The sequence below is a fragment of the Dromiciops gliroides genome, chromosome 6 (assembly GCF_019393635.1).
Source record: "Dromiciops gliroides isolate mDroGli1 chromosome 6, mDroGli1.pri, whole genome shotgun sequence".
In the NCBI taxonomy this organism is placed as follows: Eukaryota; Metazoa; Chordata; class Mammalia; order Microbiotheria; family Microbiotheriidae; genus Dromiciops; species Dromiciops gliroides.
Genome location: NC_057866.1, coordinates 15,773,578 through 15,799,726, shown reverse-complemented (window position 1 = coordinate 15,799,726; position 26,149 = coordinate 15,773,578). Strand labels below are relative to the sequence as shown.

Genomic DNA, 26,149 nt, shown 5'->3' with positions numbered 1-26,149 from the left:
CTGGCTAGCCTGTGCCTCTGGTTGCCCAAAATTCCACTTTCTTGAGGATCGCCACCCACACTCTCTAATTTCCCCCTTATTCCTGCTGAGTACTGAGGACATGGTGATTAGAACTCCAAGATGGTGAAGATGCTCCATATTCCTGAGGACTCCCTTCCCTTAAGTAGCTATCCCAAGGAACAGATAAGCCTGGAGGAGACTTGATGGTCATTTCTTTTGGCAGGGAAAGGAAGATGTGTGGACATTGAGAGTCAATGAATCAATCAGTCGGTCAACAAGCTCCCAAGGAGCTCATAGTCTAACAGAAAATATACTCACAATCAATACAAGGTAATGGGGGTCAAGGTTGATGCTAAAAATTCTGGGATGCTCAAATAACAGGTCGTTTTTTACTTAAAACCTGAGAAAGCCTTCCATTCCTCTTAATGCAAATGATTTCTCTCTGAGATTGCTTCTATTTATCCTGTATAGTTTTTGTTTTTGTTTTCGTTTTTGTTTTGTTTTGTTTTTGTTTTGGTGGGGCAAAGGAGGGTTAAGTAACTTGCCCAGGGTCACACAGCTAGTAAGTGTCAAGTGTCTGAGGCTGGATTTGAACTCAGGTCCTCCTGAATTCAGGGCAGGGCCAGTGTTTTATCTACTGCACCCCCTAGCTGCCCCCTCTTCTATAGGTTTTGCATGATGTTTTCCCCATTATGTTGTAAGCTCCTTGAGGATGAGGATTTTTTTTACCTTTCTGTATATCCTCAGTGCTAAGCACAGTGCCTGGCCCATAATAAATGCAAGGTAAATATTTATTGTCTAATTGAGTTGGTAGACTTAAGACAAGTTAGAGGAAATACTACTTCCCACAGTAATTCAATTACTTTAGATAAGCCAGGATTTCCATGCAGTGGGTTCCACCCCACCAGTTCTCCCTCCATACCTTAGTGAGTTTAGGTGCTGTAGTCCAATATCCTCACCCCCTGATGGCCAGCTTTCTGGTGATTAACTGTTGTGACCTTGGCTGGATTGGTCCTAGGAAGAAAGATACATGTGTCACAGAGTCTGCACTTAAAGACTTTTTAGTTAAAAATACTTGTAAAAGCTGATGCCCAGGGAGACAAAGGGTCCTCAAGAGAGACGTTAGCCCAGGAATTCTTACCCCTTTTTGTATTCTGCAAATCTTTGTCTGGGAAAACCTATGGATCCTCCTTCTTTTGCTGGGCAATGAGGGTTAAGTGACTTGCCCAGGGTCACAGAGCTAGTAAGTGTCAAGTCTATGAGGCTAGATTTGAACTCAGGTCCTCCTGAATCCAGAGCTGGTGCTTTATCTACTATGCCATCTAGCTGCCCCCCGGATCCCTCCTTAGGCTAATGGTCTGTTGTTTATATTTATGATTGAGGGAAATACTATATTTCTATTGGAGGTTAATAAAAATAAAGATGCAATGTTTTTCCCATTCACTTTCATGGACCCCATGAAATTCATAAAGAGAAGTCTGGGGGAAAAAGGAGGAGTCTGGGGACCCCAAGTTAAAAGTTCCACATTCATGAAAAACTGTCCATGCATGGGGCAAGGGGAGAAGTCATAGCTAAAAAATATAGATTTTTTTCTAAGTTTAGAGGTGTTCACTGTATACCAACAGGATCATGGATCCTTGAAATATGTTGGAATATTTGAAATGGAAGTATCAAAAAGTACCTAACGTAACCATCACACATAGTAATGTTTCCGTGTGTGTGTGTGCGGGGGTATTTTCAGAGCTCTGGTAGAGGGGACCTGGAAGCCTTTCCCCACTGTCAACAGCAACTGGGATACCCTTCCCTCACCTGCTACTGAGCAATGACAACAGGACAGTCCAGGACTGACCAGTTACTTTTTTGTTGTTTGTTTGTTTTTGTGGGGCAATGGAGGTTAAGTGACTTGCCCAAGGTCACACAACTAGTTAAGTGTCAAGTGTCTGAGGCCGGATTTGAACTCAGGTCCTCCCAAATCCAGGGCCAGTGCTTTTATCCACTGCACCACCCAGCTGCCCCTTGACCAGTTACTTTTGATGCTACTGGGACCTGAAGTCCAATAGGACAGGGGGTGAGAGAGATTGGAGGTGAGAGAGAAAAGTGAGTGAGGAGGAGCTGAGTTGGGGAGGTGCTTCTTTCTGACCTTTGCAAACCCCTCATGTGACTTCTTAAGATAAGTCAAGTTCCCTATCAGCCTTTTCCTTTCCTTAGAGGGCCTCAGGAATTTCCCTACCTGCTATCCCTTCCATAGTCACCATTCAGGAATGCCAACTCCCCTAGCCTCTCTATAGAACAGAGGGAAGCATCATCTATTTCTCTCTATCTCTGAAACAAGCAAATGGCCTCTGAAGTTTTCTAAGTGTAATATGAACAATAAGAAATAGGAGGAAAAAGCAGAAGCCCCAAATTCAAGTTCTGTCTCTAATGCATGATAACTGTGCAACCTTGGGCAAGTCACTTCACATCTCAAGAAACTGGGCAGCTCTCAAGCACCACAGGGCACAGAGTATTTACCATTTTTTATTTGCAAAGAGAGGTTGCCCACCACACTTTCTCTTCAGTTGTTCAGTCATTTTATGGTGATATCCTACTCTTAGTGACCCCATTTTGGGTTTTCTTGGCAAGGATACTGGCAGTTTATCATTTGCTTCTCCAGTGGATCAAGGCAAACAGGTTAAGTGACTTTCTTAGGTTCTCACAGCTAGTGTCTGATGGGTGAATCTGAGGGCAGATTTGAAATGCAGTATTCCAGATTTCCAGACCCAGTGCTCTGTCCACTGAGCCACCATCTGCCTCAAGGCATTCTCTATACCAATGAAATCATTGGTCCAGATGAAAAAGAATGGGGAATAAATGATTACCTGATAAAACATGAAAACAATGAATGTATTTGTAGCATAGACCCTCTAGCTGAAGAGTATTCAATGGGCAAAATTAGGAATACCCTTTCTGAAGCTGGATACCTTGTGGTATATCTTGCTACCCTTCCATCCACCCCTGGACCTTACCCCCCAGATGCTCTGGTTTTTAATCCTACTTTCACTTCACACTGCCTCTCTGGCACTTCAGCTCCATGACTCAAATCCCTGATTATTTCTATTAGGTTAATTCACATAATGATTCTACCTCCTCCATGCCAAGAACTTCCCAAACCCATCTATTCACCCATCACACACACCCATCTTCCCACTTGTGAAAATTGAGATTTTAAACATTTTCTAAAATTGATGGACTAAGCTTGTCTGTGGCCCATGCTAAGCTCTGACTATGGCTCTGCCCAGAGCCCTAGCTGAAGTGGGACAGATTCTTCTTTGAGCCAGGTCTTATTTTTCCTAGATGATTGTCTCTCCTACACAAGCCTCTGTGTATCCTGTCATGGACCAATATCTTGGAGTCATTTCTTCCATGGTAATCTCTACCCTCCTACATCTGATTTAAGAGTGAGTCATGCTGCTTGCCCCAAGTGTCAAAATTGCTAGTTAAATCTCCAGCTCCCCTTCTAGCTATTCATAGAAATAGTAAGATAGGAATGGCTGAAGGGTAAAAAAAAAAAAAAAGCACTCTCCTATTCCATCATTTTTTGCTTATACCCCTCATTCTCTTTAGAGAACAACAAAGGAAGACACACAACGTGTAAACAATTGTCTTATACACAAAAGATTATGATGGTTTTATCAATATTTCAAACAAACAACTTAGATTCCATGGTGTTCCTTGGAATTTCTCAGACATTACAGCAGAATAAATGAACTTCTGAGTAAAGAATGGGAAGATGGGATCAGGGCTGAACACTGATGATGATTAACTATGAAAGGTGTGTTCACACTAAGGGAGTGGTAGAGGTAGAACTGTGGACTCATAGAAAAGCAAGGAGCAGATTTCTGTGGAGTTGATGCAGGGTTCCAGAGAACAGTAGGGGCAAATTCAAAAGGAGGCGTAGATGAGATGAGGAGAAAAGAACACCAAATGTGAGGATCTAGGAGGGAAAGACAATTCCTAAGACCAGCTGACTCATTTTGCAATTTCTAGGTTTTCATTTACAGGTAAACATTCTCATAAAGCCTTTCTATATTGGGGAGTTGAAGCCTGTTTCCCAAAATGACCTGGGGCTAAATCTTTAATTACCCTTTCTGGACTAGGGAAGCACAAAACCATTCACATATGTTGGGGAATGTGTTTTTAGACAAGCATTCAAAGAGTGTGTATATTGATCTTTGGAAATATGTTATAGCCTCTCCATTGCGTCTTTCCCTTGGGTGTTGAGTGACTCAAAGGTTTTATTTTTTGTAAATTATAAGTGAAGCAAAGGTAAGCCAGGCACCAACTTTACCAGTCAATAAAACCCCTAAAACATTTTCCCTTTGCCCATATGTGCCCAATTTTGAATTAATTGAATGAATAAAATACATCAAGGTTGGTTGGTTTGGACCTCAGTTGGAAAGTTTCTAAAATGATGGAGTTGAATTATATCACCTCTACAGTAACTTCCAACTCTTGAGCTTATGAGCCTCTGCTTTTCTTATAGTCAAATAGACTTGGGCGATATCAGTGTGATTTTCTTCTCCCCTGCCCAATAGGAAAAGGTCATCATAAAAACAGAAGAGGATGCCCAACAGCACTTTACATGGAATTGGGAGAATATAAACCCCAGCAAGCACCATAATGCCATGCTGAAAACACCAGCCATATGCTTTATCATTGTTGTAGGAGTCTTCCTACTTTTGTCATTCCTGGGAACATGTCCATAGCCAAGGAAAAGAATAGCACATCAGTGACCATTTTCTTTCTCCTGGGATTCTCTGACCATCCAGAACTTCAGGTCGTCCTCTTTGTGACATTCTTGGGAATTTATCTGGTGACTTTAGCCTGGAACCTGAGCCTTATAATCCTTATCAAGATTGACTCCCATCTCCATACGCCCATGTACTTCTTTCTCAGCAACCTGTCCTTCATAGACATCTGCTACTCTTCCTCTGTTGCCCCCAAGATGCTTGCAGACTTCTTCAAGGAACAGAAGGCCATCTCTTTTGTGGGCTGTGCTACCCAGTTCTTTTTCTTTGTTGGCACAGGCTTGACCGAGTGCTGCCTCCTGGCTGCCATGGCATATGACCGCTATGCTGCCATCTCTAACCCACTGCTCTACACAGCCATCATGTCACAGGACCTCTGTACCAAGATGGTAGCTGGAGCTTATGTGGGAGGTTTCTTGAGCTCCCTAATCCAAACAAGCTCCATATTTCAACTACACTTCTGTGGCCCGAACCTTATCAATCACTTCTTTTGTGACCTCCCCCCAGTCTTAGCTCTCTCCTGTTCAGACACCTTTCTCAGTCAAATGATTAATTTCCTTGTGGTGGTCGCTGTTGGGGGAACCTCTTTCCTCATCCTCCTCATCTCCTATGGGTACATAGCTGCTGCTGTCCTGAAGATCAACTCTACTGAAGGCAGATACAAAGCTTTCAACACCTGTGCCTCCCATTTAACTGTAGTCACCCTTCTCTATGGAACTGCCCTCTTCATGTATCTTCGACCCAGCTCCAGTTACTCACTAAGCCGGGACAAAGTTGTATCTGTGTTCTATTCAGTGGTGATTCCCATGCTGAATCCCCTCATCTACAGCCTGAGAAACAAGGAAATCAAAGCTGCCCTGAGAAGGGTCCTAGAGAAGAAAAGATTCTCATAAAGCCCTTCTATATTAGGGAGTTGAAACCTGTTTCCCAAAATGACCTGGGGCTAAATCTTTAATTGCCCTTTCTGGACTAGGGGAGCACAAAACCATTCACATATGTTGGGGAATGTGTTTTTAGACAAGCATTCAAAGAGTGTGTATATTGATCTTTGGAAATATGTTATAGCCTCTCCATTGTGTCTTTCCCTTGGGTGTAGAGTGACCCAGAGGTTTTATTTTTTGTAAATTATGGGATTCCACAATTATAGCAACGTAGTATAACTGGAACAATAGCGGCTTTAAACACATGGGCTTTTGTTTCATGAAGAAATTAGGATTATTAAAAGCACTAAATAAATTCCTAAAATAAAATAATCTTATTCATTTTGGGTGCAGTTTATCATCCATTTGCCAAATTTGTCCACGATACATGTCCTGCTATATCATCTCTAATTTTCATCTATCCAACCATGTTTTATACTGTAGATGAGAGGAATGCTTTATTCACTTTGGTTTTTCTTCCCTTGAGAATGTTTGTGCCACACTCTTTGAAGTAATAATCATCAATTTCACTGAATCATTACTTCATTTGGATCATTTAGGAAGCTCTGTGATATTCAAAAAGAAACATAATAAAAATAGGTTTTCAAGACACTTTATAAATTTCTCTTGACCCTCATGACAATCCCCACTTTACAGATAAGGAAGCTGAGGTAGATTAAGTGGCTTGCCTAATTTCACATAGTCAGTTTCTAAGGCCAAATTTTAAGTTGTCTTTCTGACTTCAAGTCCAATACTCTATCTACAATCTTACCAAGGTGTTCAAGGATACAAGAAAGCAGCCTAAACGACATCTTCTGGGAAAACAATAAAGAAAAAAAGACCTGCAAAGGAAGTAAGGTAGTCATGCAATGGGATCAAGCATAACAAATCAGTGGTTCTTGCTCAATTTCATAATTTTATTTCTCTTCCATCAATAGATTTAAACATCCTATTCATAAGGAGACCCTGGTGACAGTAGCCTATTTCAGATCACTAAGACATTTGGGACCAAGATACAGTTCCAGAAATTCTGAGCTCCTCCCCTTATCAGACAGGCAAGTGGGTGGAGAATAGGATAGAGAAGTCCTAGACCCCTCTGCCCAGCAGCCCTGCCAATAAAGGTGCAATTTCTCAGAGGAGAAAATAGACACCTAGAATAAATTTCTTTACCTTTATGTCATGGACCCCCTGGGAAGTTTCATAATGTCTATAGATCACCCCTCCTCTCAGAATAGTGATTTTATAATTTATAACAAAACAAAAACATAAGATTAAAAAAGAAATTATATTGAGATATAGTTATCAATTAAAAACAAGTTCAGGGACCCCCTTAAATCTATCCACAAATTCCATTGCTGTCTGGACTCCGGGTTAAAAACCCCTGATGTAAAGACTCCAGACATGCTGGATGAACAAGAATCCACTGGCTTGGCAAGGATGAATGAATTGCAAATACCACTGTGGAAAGAATCCCCACAACAATGAGATTACAGTGATTTTGAAGAATGAACCACACAGTGCTTCGAATGTATGCTCCCTTTAAAAGAAAGCTGCCTTTCTTTTTAACAGCAATGTTTTTCTTGTGAGATTATGTGGTTGTGAATCATGGCATAGAGAAGAATGAAAATTGCAGGTGACCCACTAAACAATGAAAAGATGTAGGGTAGGAGCAAGTGGTCTGCAGCATATGCTAATGATAAATTGTCCATGAAATGCAAGCCATCATCCAGCATGCATGTGATAGGGAAAGATGGAGGGATGGTTATATATGTAGTAAGAATCAGAAACAACAGACAGCCTCAATATGGCATTGGAAGCCTTGAGATATTTAGTGCACTAGAGAAGGATATACAGCAGGTTGGGATACTTTTATTTGGACAATTTGGAGAACAAGGAGAACAACTGCATGGAATGAGAAGCTTTAGGGAGGCTATGATATGTTCCAATGGAGGAATTGCTCACAATTATGAGATCATGTACCCATAATTTATCCCCTTTTCCTAATCTGCAAAAGAGGATCAGAGATTTAGAGTTAGAGGAGATCATTAAGGACATCTCATAAAACTCCTTCTCTTTATGAATGAAGAAGCTGAGAATTGTAAAAGTAAAGTGACTTACCCAGGATCCCACAGGTTGTTGCCTATAAAATATGAATTACAAGTAAACTATGAATCCAATGGCTAGGAAGTTAAAGAGTAGGGAACAGAAAAGACCAAAAAGGAAACAGCGTACACAGAGATAATGACTCAGTCATCTTGAGGTACAACTGCACATCCATGTAGTCCCTCTGGGGAAATAAATACACTGACAAACCAGTCCCTGATGAAGAGGAGTAAGCAAAAATCTGGAACCAAAGCTACCAAACCCATTGGAAAAATTTCTGGATCAATTAATTAATCAATCAACCAATAAAAATTCATTAAAATCTGCTGTATTTAGAACCTGACTCTGCTAGATCCAAGAATACCAAGAGAAAAGCCAAATAGTCCCTGCCCGCAAGGACTTTATAGTCTATCAGGACATATACATATAAATAGTATGTATACATATCTTATATAGGCAATATATCCACACTGGTTCCAAAGGTTGTCATGCCAGGGTGGGAGTGGGGATAAGCTCCCACTCTCTATACAATGCTCCAATAGCGTGCATCTCAAATAGCCTCTGACAACTGAAGCCCAACTCCTGGCCTTCTCGTGGCAGAACTGTTTCCACTAACAGGAGAAGGGGAGAAGGCAAGACACTGGTGCCTTAAAACCAGTTGCTTTGGGCAGGTGGGGCTCATCAGCCTTGACAGGCAACCCGCCTAGGGGAAGGAAACCCTGATTTTAAACCTCCGCTGCCTTGGGGCTATACCCGTATGTGAGAAAGGCTTCGGGAGTTAACCCCGAGGAAAAATCAGGAGTTGGAGTCCCTTAGGCAGTTGGATTTTGGACATCATATCCCTCTGGCAACTCCTGCAGCAGCACTGGTGCCGAACTGTACTGGCTCTGCCTCTCCTTTGGCTCTGCCAGTGTCGCGGAGAGGGAAAACCTGCTGCATGGGCAACAGCTTGTTTTCCATATTGATCTGCCCAGGTCAGCACCCTGGAGAGCACACTCCAGCTACTCCTTATGGGGTAGACATAACACACAGCCACACCTTGGTCTGTGGCTCTTCAGGGGCTGATCCATGGTCTTCAGCCACTGGTGGAGGCCTACTATATCCACACTATTTCAAAAGAAAACACAGACAGGTGGGTGGAAACGCTTTATACAGAGAGATGACCTTGATTTAAGCTTTGAAGGGAGATAGGGAATCTAAGAGGTAAGATGGGAGAGTATATTTAGGTGTGATCATCTACAGAAGTATAGATATGGGCTGAAATATCATGCATGAAGAACAGCAAGTAATCTAGTTTAGTTGGTGTGCAGCAAGATGGAATGGAGTAAGTCATTTCCTTTTTAAAATTTAGCTTAAGGGGCTGCTAGGTGGTGCAATAGATAGAGCACCGGCCCTGGATTCAGGAGGACCTGAGTTCAAACCCAGCCTCAGACACTTGACACTTACTAGCTGTGTGACCCTGGGCAAGTCACTTAACCCTCATTGCCCTGCAAAAGAAAATAGCTTAAATGAAGCCTGTCATATATTCAACATCTGATTAGCCTGAATACTAATATGGTAACCGAGGAACCTTCTCCCTTTTTGCAGAGAACTAGATATGAGACAAATGCTGATTTTCTTGGGAGAAAACCAGTATAGGGACTCAATCCAATGAATATGATTGTGCAGAAGTCACGCAACATTGAATCCATTTGTTGTAAACTCAGAGCTTGGATCAAGTGGAGGGAGTGTTTGTGCACAGTTTTCTGTTTACAGATGATTGTGCACTCAATGCAGCCTCTGAAGTTGAGATGCAATAAAGTGTGGACTAATTCTCTGCTGCTTGTGATAATTTTGGTTTAATAATTAATACCAAGAAAACAGAGGTACTCCATTAGCCAGTAACCCTCACTTACAGCAAATGGAGAAGTTTTGAATACTGTGGATAAGTTCACTTATCTTGGCTGTATACTTTCCAGGGATGTATGCATTGATAATGAGGTTGATACAATCTGTGATATTAGTATAGACAAGAATTTTCTATTAACTGTATCAGCTTACATTCCATTTAAGCAATGTCAACAGTCTCTTGGCCATTACCTCTAGAGTATAAGCCCCAGAGCACAGAGGCTAAGAAGCACACTAACTAATTAGAAATAATATTTTGGATGTCTTCCAATAGTATGTATGTGTATGAGTGTGTGACATTTTAATGACTCCCCATGCATTTTTTACTGCTGCCTGTAAGAAGACAAAACTTTATGTCCTTCCCAAGGTCCAAAAGTGTCACCTACCCTGCTAATTATACCAAAGACTTGTATACCTGGGAGTAGACTAGGTTGTGATCAAGCTGAGGTGGAGCACATCAGACCAGGAAAGATGGGGGTCCTGGAGACACCACCACAGTGATGTGGAGGTAGGTCAGGGAGTGGTCTGGCAGGATTGAAAACCCAAGCTTTGCTCAAGGCTCAGAGATTCCAGAATTAATACAGCATTCCTAGAGGGGCTGCATTTCCTTTTAATAGTTTTATTTTTTTAAATATATATTTATTCAATATAGATAGATAGATAGATGGTGTTTTCTACATCCCTTTTATAAAATATTCTGATCTCTCATCATGACTGAAGCTGACCATGCTCTCTGAAAAGCAATGACAACACAGCAAATCTCTGACAGAGTCTACTAAGTTGGAATGCTCAGCAATAAATTGGGTGTTCAAAGACCATCCCAACTGTAGGTGGAGAGGTTCATTATGAGCAAGTGGCCCTAGGTTGAGCATTTTGTGTGATTTTTTCATCTCAATATCATGGCTATATAGGTTTCTTTCCTGGTTCTCTCCTCATTTTTTAGAAAGGAAGGAAACCGATGCCCAGAAAGATGAAATGCCTCCCAATGTCACATTATTAGTGACAGTCATGACTAGAACCTACATACACTAACTCTTACCCTATTACTCTTTTCATTCTTTTATTGACTATCTAAATGGTTTTATTGAGAGCCCAGTTTTACATAGCTAGGAATTTGAGGCAGTATGGCATTGAAAATAGGGTCCAATTCTCTTTTCACTCTATTCTTCTGCTTCTCTTATATTTTCCAGGAAACGAATCCTGGTGATTCTAGTCTATGTCTTTTTTTCTAGGCTCTATCTTGATGCTGCTATTCTCAATCTCCTGTACCAGTTCAGGATTCCCTATAAGGAAATTAATCAATAATATCTGGCTTCTGCTACACACAGTCCAGAAACACATACACACTCTATGCCATTCTTAAGATGGGGACATTGGCTGTCCTGAGCCCACAGTGGATGCCTAGATGTTACACTACTACTCTATTCCTCTGAGTAGCCAGAACAATTATTATAAAATTAATAACAATTCATGTTTCTAAAGTAATAGTTTATGTATATATAATGCTTCAAAGTTGCAAAGTACCTAACACACAAAATCTTATATTCATCTTTACAACCACCCTCTAAGATTGTGCTATTATTATAAACCCTCATTCACAGATGAGGACAATTAATTCTCAAAGAGGTTAAGTTATTTGTCAAGGTCACATAGCTTGAGGTGGTTTTTGAACCCAAGTATTCCTTGTTACAAAGTAGGTTGGACACAATTGCTTCTCAGATCTCTTCCAGCTCTAAATCTATGATCTGATGACAGCCAGAATTAACCAACAAGAAAGTGTCAAAGTCTGGATTTGAACCTGAGGCTTTGCTGAGCATATATATATATATATATATATATATATATACACACACACACACACACACACATATATATATACATATATATATGTATGTATGTGTGTATGTATGTATGTATGTAGTATTTGTGTGTGTGTGTGTGTGTGTGTGTGTGTGTATCTGTATATCTCCTTCCACCATACTGACTGTGGGAGTGGTTTGAGGTGAAGGTACAACAGTACTGCAGGAATCTTCAGCCTGGAGAAGAAAAAGAAGACTTATGAGAAACATGGTGGCTGTTGACAGGTAACTGAAGGGTTGTCATAGGAAAGGAGGATTAAGGCTTGTTCTGCTTGGCCCTATAATATAGAACTAGACTCAATTGATGTAAGCTACAAGGAAGTCAACTTTGGTCTGGCATATAAAACAACAGCAAGCAACAACAAGAACAACAAAATGTTCCTAATAATTGAGGCTAATTCACAATGTCATATACTGCCTCAGAACCTCAAGTATCATCAGTTTAGAGCTGGATGGATCCTTGGAAGGCATCTGGTGTCTAACCTTTCATCTTACAGATGTAGGACCCTGAAACCCATAAATGTTAGACTTGCCCAAGGTCACACAGATGCTAAGTAGAAGAATCAAAGATCAAATTCAGGTACCCTGACTCCAAATCCATTCTCTTCCCTTTCCTGGTGCTCTTATATGAAGTCCTATTTTCAGTTGTGGGCTTCGTGTATAATAAAGGGCATTGTCAAAGTGGGGTGGATTCTGAGGAAGGTGATTCAGATGATAAAAGGACCAACACCAAACTCTGGCAGATAAGGCAGGTTTTTTAGCTCCTTGATTTAGAGCTCAAAGGAAACTCAGAGCTCATCTAGGCCAATACCTTCATTCTATATATAAGACAACTGAGGCTTGGTGAGGTAGAGATAAAAGCCTCTGTTCAGGAAAGCTATGCAAGCCTGTTGGTCATGGAAGCACAGTCTGTCTTCTCTATGGAAAAGCAGAGTCCATTATAGCAAAAGCCCAGGAGTGGTCAGATCATTAGGGAGGCAATGTGGTACAGTTAGAAAAAATAATGAACAGAGAGAGATGAAGAGTTTAATCTGAGGCCACCAACCATTGCTTATTATTTTTGTGACATTGGACAAGTCACTTAAGCAACATGTGTCTTAGTTTCCTCATTGGTAAAATAACAGAGTTGGACTAGATGACTGGCAAGTTGCTACCTGGATCTAGAACTCTGATCTACAATCTATGCCAGAAATTAAGCCAATTAAATACTGCTTAAGTTAAGAACAATCATATGGTGGGGGCAGCTAGGTGGAACAGGGGATAAATCACTGGCCCTGGATTCAGGAGGACCTGAGTTCAAATCAGGTCTCAGACACTTGGCACTTACTAGCTATGTGACCCTGGGCAAGTCACTTAACCCTCATTGCCCCCCCCAAAAAATCATGTGGTATTGAGGAGATTTTGAGTGACATTGGGTGCAATAGTGTCTGAATACTTGATGTGGTTGAGATTGTGCTGAAAATGGAAGCTAAAAAGAGCTGAGTTTATATTCTTGCTCTGATGTCCATGAATGGGTCACCTAAATTCTCTTCATCTTTTTTCTCTTCTGTGAAATGGGCTTGAATTACCTGAACTACCAACTTCACAGAGTTGTTGTAAGACTCAAACTACATAATGGATAATAAAGTGCTTGGCAATCATTAAAACATTTAAGTGTCTGTTATGATTATTGCTAAAGTTGGACTTTTGGTATAAAGGCAGCTAGGTGGCACAATGGCTAATGCTGAGCTTTGAGTCAGGAATATCCAGTTTGAATTCTGCCACAGACATTTATTTAGTTATGTGCTTTCCAAAGATGAAAGTGCTATATAAATATTAGCTGATATTATTGGTAGGAAGCTGGGTGGCACAGTGGGCAGTGTACCTGGCATAGAGTCAGGAAGACTCATCCTTAGTGATTTCAAATTTGACCCCAAACACTTACTAGCTATGTGACCCTGAGCAAGTCTCTTAACCTTCTTTGCCTCAGTTTCCTCTCTGTAAAATGAACTGGAAAAGAAAATCCTCAAATGGGGTCACAAAGAGTCAGACATGACTGAAACAACAAATTATTGTTTTGTTTGCCCTCCATGCCTTTGCTATTTAGTCTACTCAGTATAATAATAATGTTGATTACAGTAATCACGTGGATTTATGTAATTAGTGGAAAGAGTCTTGGCTCTGTGATTAAACAACTTACCTGGGTTCAAATCCTAGTTTTGCCAGTTATTATCTGTGGGACATTAGACAATTGAATACATATTTATTATTCTAAGTCATATCCCTTCTCTGACCCTGAGTTTTATTATCCAAAAAAATCACTGACTCATACTCAGAGACAGAAACCGAATTACACAGAGATCTTCATCATGGGTTCTTAGCTAAATCTAGGACTATTCATCTAGAGGTCCCTTTTGTCCCTCCCTCATATCATGGTCCACTCATTTATAAACTTGCTCAGATTACAATTACAATCAGGTTATGTTTATATGTAGATGAAACCCATTATAAAAGTACAGTCATAAATAAATAAAATTTAAAAGTGATAGCAGGGGGCAGCTAGGTGGTGCAGTGGCTAGAGCACTGGCCCTGGGTTCAGGAGGACATGAGTTCAAATCCGACCTCAGACACTTGACACTTATTAGCTGTGTGACCCTGGGCAAGTCACTTAACCCTCATTGCCCTGCAAAAAAAAAAAAAGTGATAGCAGTTCACTAGGGAGAAATTAAGTAGGGTATGAGGAGGAAGCATAGAGAGGACAAAATCACCTAGTCATAGTTTGGCAGCAAATTCTGCCCAGGCATTTCTCTAGAGTGGCTCAGTTAACCAGATCAGCCTCCAACTGATAATAATTCTTTTCAGTTTAGGGTAGCTGTGTCCTTTCCTTGCAAGCTACCCTTAGCCTGGCAACCATTTAGCCCTGGTGCTCCTCAGTTCCCCAGCTTTCTCAGTATCACATAGCTTCCACCTCCTTTAGTTCCTGTTTTCAGCTGGGAAAAATATACTTCCCATTAGCCTCCTAACCAATAAATGTTACCTTAGGAAGGACATTGGAAAAACGTATAGAAAATAAAAGAAGAACACATGTTATTTTTCACTTTCATTTTTTTCTTTTATTCAAATTTCTTGTACAAAATGACAAATATGGTCATGTTTTACATAGTTGCACATGCATAATCTCTATCTGATTGCTTACTGACTCTGGAAGGGAGGAGAGTAGGAGGGAAGGAGGGTTAAAATTTGAAACTAAAAATTAGAAATAAAAATGTTTATTATTAAAAAAGAAAATAGAGGAAGGCAACCAGGATAATAAATGGACTCAAGTTAGTTGTTTGTAAGTTTTTGTGCAAGAACAGGGTCTATTGAGTATGAATAAGTGAAGCTAGTAAGAGGCAGGGAGGATATATATGTCACATAGACAAATTTTTAAGCTCAATATAGGAAGAAATTTTAATTACATATATTTATATATATATATGCATATATCTGTATATATACATGTTTTTTCCATAACTTGAAGTCTTTGCAGCTTAGTAGAACAGTGTACAGCTAGCATGGCCTTCAAAAAGCAAGGATTGCTCATCTCGAAGGCACTGAAAATCGCTAGGGGAGGATAAGACTCAGCAGTCTTCAAACAGGTGAAAGTAATTCATCCAGAAGGTGTAAGTCTCTTATTTAGCCCCTGGAAGCTCCCCGTGTCTGTGAACTTTCCATCCTGAAAAGGTGATACAAAGGAACACGTATTTGGAAGCTGACTGAGTTTCACTATTTAAGTGTTGTCCCATACATATGTTTCCTGAAAAGCAAGATGTGTCCTAGTTAGGGAAAGCTTATATCTCACTCTCTCATAGAAGACAAGGAGTGAAATCACAACTACCTACCTGACAAGATTCTTGCTATTATCCAAACCCCATCGTGGCAGTAGAGAACAACTGTAGGTTTAGAGCAAAGCTAAGGAGAGAATCAGTCCCAGTATTTTTTTTTCCTGAGCATCCAACATATTCTTAGTGCTTCAGAGAATTCTATAAAAAGCCTAATAAAAATATAATCTTCTAATTCTTACTTGATTCCTCCTAAGGTGGACCTGGGAGAGAATTATCTACACCATGGACTTAGAAAACTATACCAGCGTGACAGAGTTTGTCTTCTTGGAACTTACCCAGTTTCAGGAGCTGGAAACTTTCTTGTTTGTGGCATTCCTTGCTGTGTACATAACGATGGTGCTGGGGAATGTACTCATTGTGGTCACTGTCACCTGTGAGTCTCGACTTCACACACCTATGTACTTCCTCCTCCGGAACAAGTCCGTACTGGATATTGTTTTCTCCTCCATTACAGTCCCTAAGTTTTTGGTGGACCTCCTGTCAGAGAGAAAAGCCATCTCTTACAATGGATGCATGACCCAGATATTTTTCTTCCATTTTGCTGGTGGGGCAGACATTTTTTTCCTCTCAGTGATGGCTTATGACAGATACCTTGCAATCTCAAAGCCACTCCACTATGTCTCCATCATGAGAAAGGAAGTATGGGTTGGATTGATTTTGGCTTCATGGGTAGGGGGTGGTTTGCATTCGATCGTCCAGATCATTCTGATTCTCCCCCTTCACTTCTGTGGCCCTAATGTCCTGGATGCTTTCTACTGTGATGTACCTCAGGTGGTGAAACTTGCTTGCTCAGACACTTTTGCCCTTGAGTTGCTGTTAATCTCCAACAATGGCCTGGTGACCTTACTGTGGTTCCTACTGCTTCTGGGGTCCTACACAGCTATCTTGGTGATGCTTAGAGCACAAACAGGGGAAGGCAGAACCAAAGTCCTCTCCACCTGTACCTCTCATATCATAGTGGTGACACTGCACTTTGTACCCTGTGTTTACATCTATTGCAGGCCCTTTACCACCCTGCCCATGGATACAGCTGTGTCAATCAACAATACTGTCATTACCCCCATGCTCAATCCCATTATCTACACCCTGAGGAACCAGGAAATGAAGTTAGCTATGAGGAGATTGAGAAAACGACTTGTGTCTACTGAAAGTAATTAAATCATGGTGAGAGAGTCAGAGTCAGACTGAGAAGACAAAAAATCATTCATGCATTCACTTATAAAATAACCACTTGTTGAGGACATACTATGTGATTTTAACTGAAATGTACTTAATTTCCTCAAACTGCTATTTTGGGACCAGGGCACCTAGTTCTCCCCATTACTCAAGCATTAGCACTTTAACATTCTAACTTCCTGGAGAATGGGAAGGAGATAAAGAAGGAAAAGAGATAGAACTCTTAATTGGTTAATCAGACTGTTTGTTAGGGTCTCTGTTGAAAAATATGATGTGAGAGAAGACAAAGACTCTCACCCAGGTGAGATTGTAGTGTAATCTCTACATGCTGTTTTCCACTATAGAAGAAAAGCTTCTTGACGGAAGGAATTGGTTTTTTTTTTTCTTTGTATCCTCAGTATCTAGCACAGTGCTTGAAATACAGTTGGTATTTAATAAATGCTGCCTGATTGCTGATTGATTGGTTATTGATTTAATCTCAACATTCAAATATATCCCTTTCTATCTCTGTATTACCATAGATAATCAAAAGGTGGCAAGCATTTATCTTCATGCAGGTTTCAGTATATCAAAAAAAGTATGACTTCATCATTTTACCATGACTTCATCATAACACCAATGGAGACTGTAACCCTTCTATGCCTTGGTAGATGGCTTCATATGTTTCCATAAACAAACAAACAAACATACAAATAAACAAATAAATAGGTGAATGAATGAACAAATAGACAAATGAATGAATGAGCAAATAAATAGACAAATGAATGAATGAATAAATGACTAGACAAAGAAACAGATAAATGGAAGCATAGATGCACAAATAAATAAATACATGGATTGTGATGTTTAAAAATCTAATGTGTGGTTGCCTTAAATTAGAAGCTTTAACACCAGTCTTTGGGCATTAAGCATTTATTAAAGTATACTAGGGGTTAGTAAAAGGAACACATGTAGCAAGAAAGAGATCTGTCTACTTTGCCTATTTTCCTTGCCACCAACAGTCAATTCCTAAACGAAAAGAGCCTGAATCTCAGCAGCTTCTAGTGGAAGTTCTCTGCAGGACTGGAAGAGGGGCAGTACCCATACAGAGTTCCAAGACAATTGGCTGGTCAATTGATTGACATGACTTATAGGCAGTAACTTCCAGAAGCCAGGCAGCTTCCAGACCCCAAGTTACATGCTTTTTTTTCAGGGGGGCGTTGCCCTGGTTCTCATAATGTCTTTCTCAGCAGGGGGTGGCACCCTGGTCCTCACAGGATGAATGAATGAATGAATGGATGGATGAAATATGTTCAGTATATATATGTATTCAATAAAGAAAACTCTTTACCCACCTGGATAATCTCCTGAAAGTGTGCATCTCCAACTTTTGTTGTTGTTGTTGTTTAGTTATGTCCAACTCTTTGTGACTCGGTGGACCAAATGTCCATGGAGTTTTCTTGGCAAAGATATTGAAGTGGTTTGCAATTTCCTTCTCCAGTTTTATGCAGGCAGGGGTTAAGTGATTTGCCCAGGGTCAGACAGCTAGTAGGTGTCTGAAGTCATATTTGAACTCAGATCATCCCAATGACAGGCACAGTGCTATATTCACTGTACCACCTTACTCTCCCCATCTCCAAACTTAGCTAGGTAGATATTCTGGTGGCACTCTACCACTGGGGCCATACTCAGATGAGCCTTTCTAATTTGGTAGGACCTGCCAGACCTTGTACTTTACTAACAGAGTCTTTGAGGACCCAGAGTCTCCTCTAGTCACAATGAAAAGAAGGATTTTAATGGAAGATATAGATGGCATATGAATAAATAGCATGAATAATCAATTCACTTCACTGAACTCTATATTGATTCTCATTTTTAGACTAATGTTAAAAATATTTGTTAATATTCAAATTCAAATCTAGAATGTTTCACCTAAGTTTATATAGAGAGAAATTGTAAGCATTAGTGTTATCTTGTATTAAATACAGACACATTGATTCCTTTCCATTGGAGAATATCCATATTCTTAATAGCAAGTATATATTCATGAGCACACCAGTGCAAAAAGCATATAATTAATCTTAATATTTAAAGTTCCTTTCTTTCTCTTTCCTTTCTTCTCTCCCCTTCTATTCTTCCCTTTCTTCCTTTCTCCCTTCCTCCATTCTTCTCCTCCCTTCCTTCTTTGTTTCACTCTTTGCTTGTTTCCTTTGTTTTTCCTCCATTTATTCCTTTCCCTTCTACTCCTCTTCCTTCCTTCCTCCTTCCATTAGTCTTGTTCTTTCTTTGCTTGCCTTGCTACTCAATCTGATCCAGATGACTGAAAGCTAGGGGATGCACTCATAGACCCATCCTTGGCATCACAGAATTGTGTAGGTAATCAGTGAGGCATCTCAGTGCAGGGAAGGCTTCTCTTCTGTCATTTGCATGGTTCTAATCTCCACTACATGGTTGGGGATGAGATGCTAGAAACAATGAGTAGAGAAAAGAAACAGAAGTCCTACATTAAAGTCTTGTATTAGTCTTTAAGTTCCTTTGTGAACTTTGAATAAATTACTCTATTTAGCAGTGCTGGACCAGAGCCAATTATAAGATCAAAGAGTCTTAAAATCTAGGTCTGGAAAGGACCTCACAGTCTGTCTAGTCCAAATCTCTCAATTTACAGATGAATAAACTGAGTCCCAGTCTTTTAGCCTTTCTGTCTCAATTTTCTCATTTATAGAATAAACATATTGATCATTACTAAAAATTGAAAGCCACATCGGGATTGACTGGTTGTGAAGATCTAATAAGGAAGGGGCAGCTAGGTGGTGCAGTGGATGGAGCACTGGCCCTGGATTCGGGAGGATCTGAGTTCAAATCCAGCCTCAGACACTTAACAATTACTAGCTGTGTGACCCTAGGTAAGTCACTTAACCCCAATTGCCTCACCAAAAAAAAAGTAAAAATATATTTTAAAAAAGATCTAATAAGGAAAGTTTGAGTTGAAAAACTTCAAAAGGTTAAAAAAATGTGATATAAATAGAAAAGGAGGAAGAAAAGGAGAAATAAGAAAAAATGAGAAAGCAGTGAAGGAAGAGGAGAAAGAAAAGGAAAAGGCGGAGAAAGATGGAATTCCTTCTAGCGATGGATAGAATGAGCTAGTCATTAGATGTCAAGAGAACATCTAGAAATCATACAAAAGTACTATCCAGCACAGAGCCAGGATGCTTGACAAGACCAGACAGTCAGTCAGTCTATAAGCATTTATTAAGCACTCACTATATAACACACACTGTGCTAATTGCCCAGTATCTAAGGAAAGGCAAAAAACCTGTTCCTGCCCTCAATGATCTTCTATTCTGTTGGTGGAGAGTATGTGTAAATAACTAGGTCCATACAAGATATTATAGAAAGTAGATGGAAGGTACTGAGAATGGGAAGAAATTAGTAGCTGGTCACTCAGATGAATAAGGAGATGAAGAGGGAAAAGAAGAAAATCCCACATAAACCATAAGAAATGCCCCCCTTTGAATCTGCTTGTCTTGTCTTGTTTCAGTTCCACAGAAAATGCTCCCACACTGGGAACCCCTTATTGTCCTATTCCCCCTACCCCTGATTTCCTGACTCCTCTTGTGTGTTGTCTCCCCCTTTAGACTATAAGTTTCTTGAGAGTAAGGACTGTTTCTCTTTTTATTAATTGTAGTCCCAGTGTTTAGTGCAATGCCTTGTACAAAATATGTACTTAACAAATGTTTATTGGATTGGATTGGACTGGGGCACATATAGAATGTGGATGATGACTAAGAAGGAGTGGTCAGATAAGTAAGAGGGAATATTGGAGAGAACACTGTCGTGAAGATAGAGGGTCTAGAATGAGGGGACAATTAACCATAACAAAGTCTGCAGAGAGGACAAGAAGGATGAGGACAGAGAAAAGGCCATCAGATTGCACAAGCAAGAGATTATTGGCACCTTGGAAAGAATAGTTTGGGGACTAGATTGGAATGCAGATCACAAAGAATAAAGCTGAGGATAGGAAGAGAAGGAATGAAAAAAGTGAGCATGTAGCCTTCTTTTAGGCATTTAGGAGGAAAGATAAAGTACAATAACATGAAGGGATGGCTTCTTCACATGAAAATTGCTTTAAGGATGACAGAGACCTGCATGGTTCTTGGTCAGTAAGGAAGGAGACAGTAAATAGGAAAACATTGAAGATTAGATGCAAGCTCTTCCACTTGTCATTTGAAGCCCTTCACATTCTGGCTGCAGCTCCTCTTTCCAGGCTTATTGTATATAATTTCCATAAGTGGCAACAGTAACAACAATCAAAAGGGGAGAAAGAGAGGCTCAGATAATCAGAGGTGGGGTTCAACACCAGCAGTGAGAAGTAGAAGAGAAAATATCGGAAGTCCACATACAAATCTAGCAGGGAAAAGAGTCCACTGGGGACCTGACCCAGGCAAAAGAAGACAGTGACATCACAAGAAGACACAGGAAGCTAAGAAATGTCAAAGGAAAAATTGCTCCTCCATGGAGGTACTGTGACCACATGTGCTATGTTTATATACACACACATATATATACATGCATGCATGCATACACACACACACACACACACACATATATATATCCTCTTCCCACTAACTGTGGGCATTTGTCATAGCCTTGGAGTGAGCAGTGTCAATTGAGTTAAATTCAGATTTTAAAAAATAAATTGTATGAGAAAAAACAAAATGAAGGAAATGAGCACATAACTCGAATTTATGGGCAGGGGGAAGTTATATTGCTACTTAATGTTATTGCTAGGTTTTTGAAAATGCATTTAATGCAGCTATGAAAATATTTGAACAGACAGTTCTGTTTTTATTTTGACAATACCCTCTGACTCTATTGCTCACTATGGAATTACTGGATCAAAAGCTAGGATTATTTTTGTAAACTTTACTGTGCACTATCATATAGCTCTCCACCAAGATGCTACATGTTTGGTAGTTCAGTTGCACAGATTTATGATGTAGATGGTGAAGATATATGATCTGGATGCCTCCTTATAAGTAGAGTTGTGCATATGGAAATGTATTGTTTACTCATAACTCTGGGTAGCAGGAATTCTAGCTAGTTATGGTAACCAGGCAATATTTCCCATAAAAATAAACCACCCTTCTTTCTGGTAAATGGGTAGGGGTTTCTTGACCTATGAGTTAGTATCTAATGGATATCTATATTTTAAGGTCATTATTAAAAATCTATACAACAAATAGGACTATTATAGAAAAGGTATACTAGGAATTCTCTTGGTGTTGAAACAAATGAAAGTGGAACAGGTTATGAAGATGTTTTTATTGTTTATTCTTTGTTTTCAAAGAAATGACATGTGATGTCTTGACTTGAGAGTAGCTGGATTTAAGTGAGACAGAGTTGCACAAAGTCCTCAGCCTCACTCTCTTTTCCAGTCATTGAAGTCTAGTGGCAAGACAAAAATCATGACAACTGGCAATAGCGCAGGATGCAGTGGAGGACCTTGGTGTCTTTGGTGGCTGACCAAGTTTTAAGTGTTCCATAGCACCTATTTCAACCACCTTCATGGCCATTGGAACAAGTTATTCTCTTCCACCCATTCCACTAGGGGCTGTCTTTATATTCTCGGGCAGACATTTCCCTAACTAATTGACAGGCTCAAGTCCTGTTAGTTACCTTCAAATTGGTTTAGCCCATCTGCCAAGATGGTTTTACCAGAGTGTGGATGCTACAGCTTCTTGGAACCATGGATGAGAATTGGGTAACAAGCAGACATTATAGGTGGATAAATAGTCCTAAAAAGGGCTTAGCAAGCCCTCATACCAAATGGATCAGAGAAAATGAGCATATGAATGGAGAAGGACATGGAGGAGAATTCTCAACATGTACCAAAGAGAAGTTCCCAAAGACTCAATGTTTTCCAACAGAGAAGAAAGGCAAGTACATTTGTATTGAGGGTTGTGGATAAGATGGATTATTCTACTCAAGAGCCCACATCTGCTTACTCAAAACAATTTTCATGATCTCACATGTTTAGGAATTTGGGGAGGCTGGAGAATCTTTTGACTTTGGGATGGAATGGTGATAGGGACAATGTTTTCCCATATAGAGAGCTGGCCAGGGAAGATGCATGGCCGTAGGGCTCCATTAAAGGTGTCCTGGAAGGTGTAAATGTGGGTACCATCAGTCACATTGTAGAAAGAGATGCAGCCAGCTTCATAGTACAGGAAAATCCCCACAATCTTGGGGGCCACTGCCAAGCAGAGATGGGTCTGAGGGTTAGAGAGGGCCCAGTATGTATTCCCTTTCTTCAGAGAGATAGTCCAGAACCCATTTTCTGGTGTGACCTGGACCCCCACTTTTCTGCAAACTGAGTCCTTACAGAATCCCAAGATCCACTTCATCTTATCTTCCACATTCACCTCCCAATAGCATTGTCCTGAAGTGAATCTCTCCTTGCCCAGCACACAGACAAGATTTTCAAAGCGCTCTGGATGCTTGGACTTCTTTAGCTTATGAGAGCAGGAAATTACACTTTTGCCATCCATTCGAAGAAGGAGGAAAGGATGAGCTGTGTCTACATCCAAGGTGATATCCACTGCAGAGAAATGTACAGGTTCAATCCCAAGGTTACAAACAAGAGCCTATAGGCATGCTCCAACTGCCCCCCCCACCCAGTGATATGCACTATTTAATGATACTTCATCTCTTGATGATTCCCTAGAACACATTTCTCAACTGCTACTCCAAACCACCTCCAAGCTCAAGGCCCCAAACTCTCTCCAAAACACACATGTACTACACATGGGACAATATCTTCCCCCTAATTTTGGTAAGAAATACAAGGCCATATGGCTGAACTTCTTTCATCTTCCCGCTTTTTTTTTCAATATATTTTTGTCCTTTCATTTGCCCTGTCTCCATTCTCCCTATCTCAGAAAGATGTCTTTTTTCCACCTTCAAGTTTAGTACCCCATTATGTTGAAAAAATCACAAACAAATAATAATAGTTGACTTTAAGGTATACAAAGTACTTTACAAATATTATGTCATTTAATCAGCAACCCTGAGAGGTTGGTGCTATTACTGTCCCCATTTTGCATTGAGGAAACTGAGGCAAGAGTTAATTGACTTCTATCTGGTCACACAGCTAGTGTCTAAAACCAAATTTTAATTCAGGTCTTGCTGAGTCCAGTGTGCCCCCTAGCTGCTGAATCTTTTCTGTTCTTTTTGTAGTATAGTTACAGTTCCTTGAAGTCATGCCTCTATATACCTTCTAGGTTAGTGCTCCTTTTACTATATTATGAAGGAACAGTTAGAAATGTAGTAGAAAAATAAAAGGGGAAGAGGGATGTCAGATAAAAGTATAGTGTCACAGAGTCCAAGAGAAGAGAATTTCAAGGAGAAGGGTGTGTGTGAAAAAGGGTCAAACAAAATAATAAAATTCTGTACAAACCTTAAAATTCTGTATAAATGTAAACTATTATTAATAGAATCACAAATGAAAATCTTATTTAGACTTTAGAAGCCTTTCAGTCCAATATGTGACTGAAAGAGAATGTATTCTAAATAAGAATGTTTGGGGGCAGTTAGGTGGTGCAGTGGATAAAGCACCAGTTCTGGATTCAGAAGGACCCGAGTTCAAATCTGGCCTCAGACACTTGAAACTTACTAGCCGTGTGACCCTGGGCAAGTCACTTAGTCCTCATTGCCCTGCATAAATGAATAAATAAAAATTTAAAAAAATAAAATAAATAAGAATGTTCATTAAGCTCTCAGTCAATCATTTAACAAACATGGATTACATGTTTACTTTGTGCCAAACTATACTAGGTACTAGATTCAGTCTTTAACTCAAGCTATAAACATCTATTAATCACCTACTATCCACCAGTCACTACGCTAAGTTGTGGGGATACAGAAACAGAAAATGACACAAAGACCTTGATTTAGGGACTAGTGGGACATAGATTTTTAGTTAGAAGGGACCTTAGAAGCCATCTTAACATTCCCCATTTTTCCAGATGAGGCAACTGAGGCCCAGAGAGGTTGAGTGACTTTCACAAGGTTGCAAGATGGTAAGTCATGGAGGGAGATTTGTAACTCAAGTCCTCTGACCCCAAGGTAAGCTCTCTTTTCTGGCTCAGTCTATTACATTGTCCTAATTTCAGGCTGTCATGTTGCCTTACAGATACCTCTAATTGTCAAGTTTTTCTTTACCTCTTACTTGTTTGGCCCATTGTCCCCCCTTCTTCTTTCTGGGCTCAAGAAGAATATTATTATCCCTATTTTTCATGGCAGGCTTTCAAATAATTGATTACCTTAAATATTCTCATTTGTTAAAAAATAACTAAGATTTATATTGCACCTACTATTTCCCAAGCATTGTTCTAAGTGCTTTACAATTATTATCTCATTTGATCTTCACAACAACCTTGGAAGGTTAGTGATCCCCATTAGTATCTCCATTCAACAGTTGAATAAAATAAAGCACACAAAGTGACTTCCCTATGGTCATACTCACTAGTGTCTGAGGCTGGATTCGAACTTAGTTCTTCTTGACTACATGGCCAATACTCTATTTACTGTACCACCAAGTTGCCCCAACATGTCTAGTGTAAACATCTACAGTATCTCCAACCGATTCTCACTTGGCATCAACTTAAGGTCCTTCGCCACCCTGACTTCCCTTCCCTGGATCCTCTCAATTTATGTATGTATGTGTATATATATATATATATATATATATATATATATATATATATATATATATATATATATATATATATATACACACACACACACACACACACACATATATATATATACTTCCTAATGTATAGCACCCAAAACTAAAATCAGTAATATTCCAGATGTAGGCTGACCAGAGCAAAGTGCAGAGGATTAACAACTCCCTATTCTTGACTATTATTAACCTCTTTTAATGAAGACTTAGATGATATTAGATTTCTTGACTGTCATCTAACACTGTTGAGTTAAATGGAGCTTGCCGTACAATACAATCTCATATGTAGTTCAAAGATTATTTTCTGCTCCCCACAGACTCTGCTTACAGCCTTTTCAGTGATTACCTCTGTGTTTCTGGGCAGTTTGTAAGCCTGAAATAGAACCAAAAGAAGAAATAAGATTAAAATTCTAACACAAAATATAGAGGTATAATTTGGGTGCAGTCACAGAGGCTGGTGACCTGCACCACTCTCCATTCTTTATTTAATCATTACTGATTGCCCAGACTCACCTCTGGGCAATCCTGAGCTCTATTTAGAATATTAGGATCCCTATTTCATTATTCTTTAGCTTGTTAGTAAGTCACCACCCTGGCAATCTGGAGATTATGTTTATTACAATAAAAGTTATAATTCATGACGAGATTTCCTCTCCTCAGAGAGAAGCAATTAATGATATTTTATAGGAAATACACTTCTGCACAAAAGCAATGAAATCATGAGGATCATAGTGCACATCACCAGAATGATTAGAGCAGAGTTTAGTAACTTCAACTACTGGTACAATTTTCTGGGAGGCTGGTAGTTAAGTCTCACTAGTATAAAAAG

At 39.8% G+C, this 26,149-nt stretch overlaps 3 protein-coding genes across 4 annotated transcripts in view; 2 read left to right on the top strand and 1 right to left on the bottom strand.

The window, feature by feature from the left end:
* The first annotated feature begins 4,726 nt into the window (after window positions 1–4,726).
* LOC122732490 (olfactory receptor 5A1) lies at window positions 4,727–5,680 on the top strand. Its single transcript, XM_043972660.1, has one exon. It carries the CDS (start codon window positions 4,736–4,738, stop codon window positions 5,678–5,680), a length of 945 nt encoding a protein of 314 aa, XP_043828595.1. The 5' UTR covers window positions 4,727–4,735.
* Window positions 5,681–15,641: 9,961 nt separating this feature from the next.
* LOC122732619 (olfactory receptor 4D6-like) lies at window positions 15,642–16,577 on the top strand. Its single transcript, XM_043972887.1, has one exon. The coding sequence runs from the start codon at window positions 15,642–15,644 to the stop codon at window positions 16,575–16,577; it is 936 nt and encodes a 311-aa protein (XP_043828822.1).
* Window positions 16,578–21,931: 5,354 nt separating this feature from the next.
* LOC122731444 (erythroid membrane-associated protein-like) overlaps window positions 21,932–26,149 on the bottom strand; it is a 30,393-nt gene continuing 26,175 nt past the window's right edge. For both annotated transcript variants that reach the window (XM_043971556.1, XM_043971557.1), the window contains exons 6-7: window positions 25,667–25,693; window positions 21,932–23,172 (exon numbers count right to left, since the gene is read on the bottom strand). In XM_043971556.1, coding sequence (XP_043827491.1) covers window positions 22,592–23,172; window positions 25,667–25,693 — 608 coding nt within the window. In that variant the 3' untranslated portion in view covers window positions 21,932–22,591. The remainder of the gene's footprint in view (window positions 23,173–25,666; window positions 25,694–26,149) is intronic.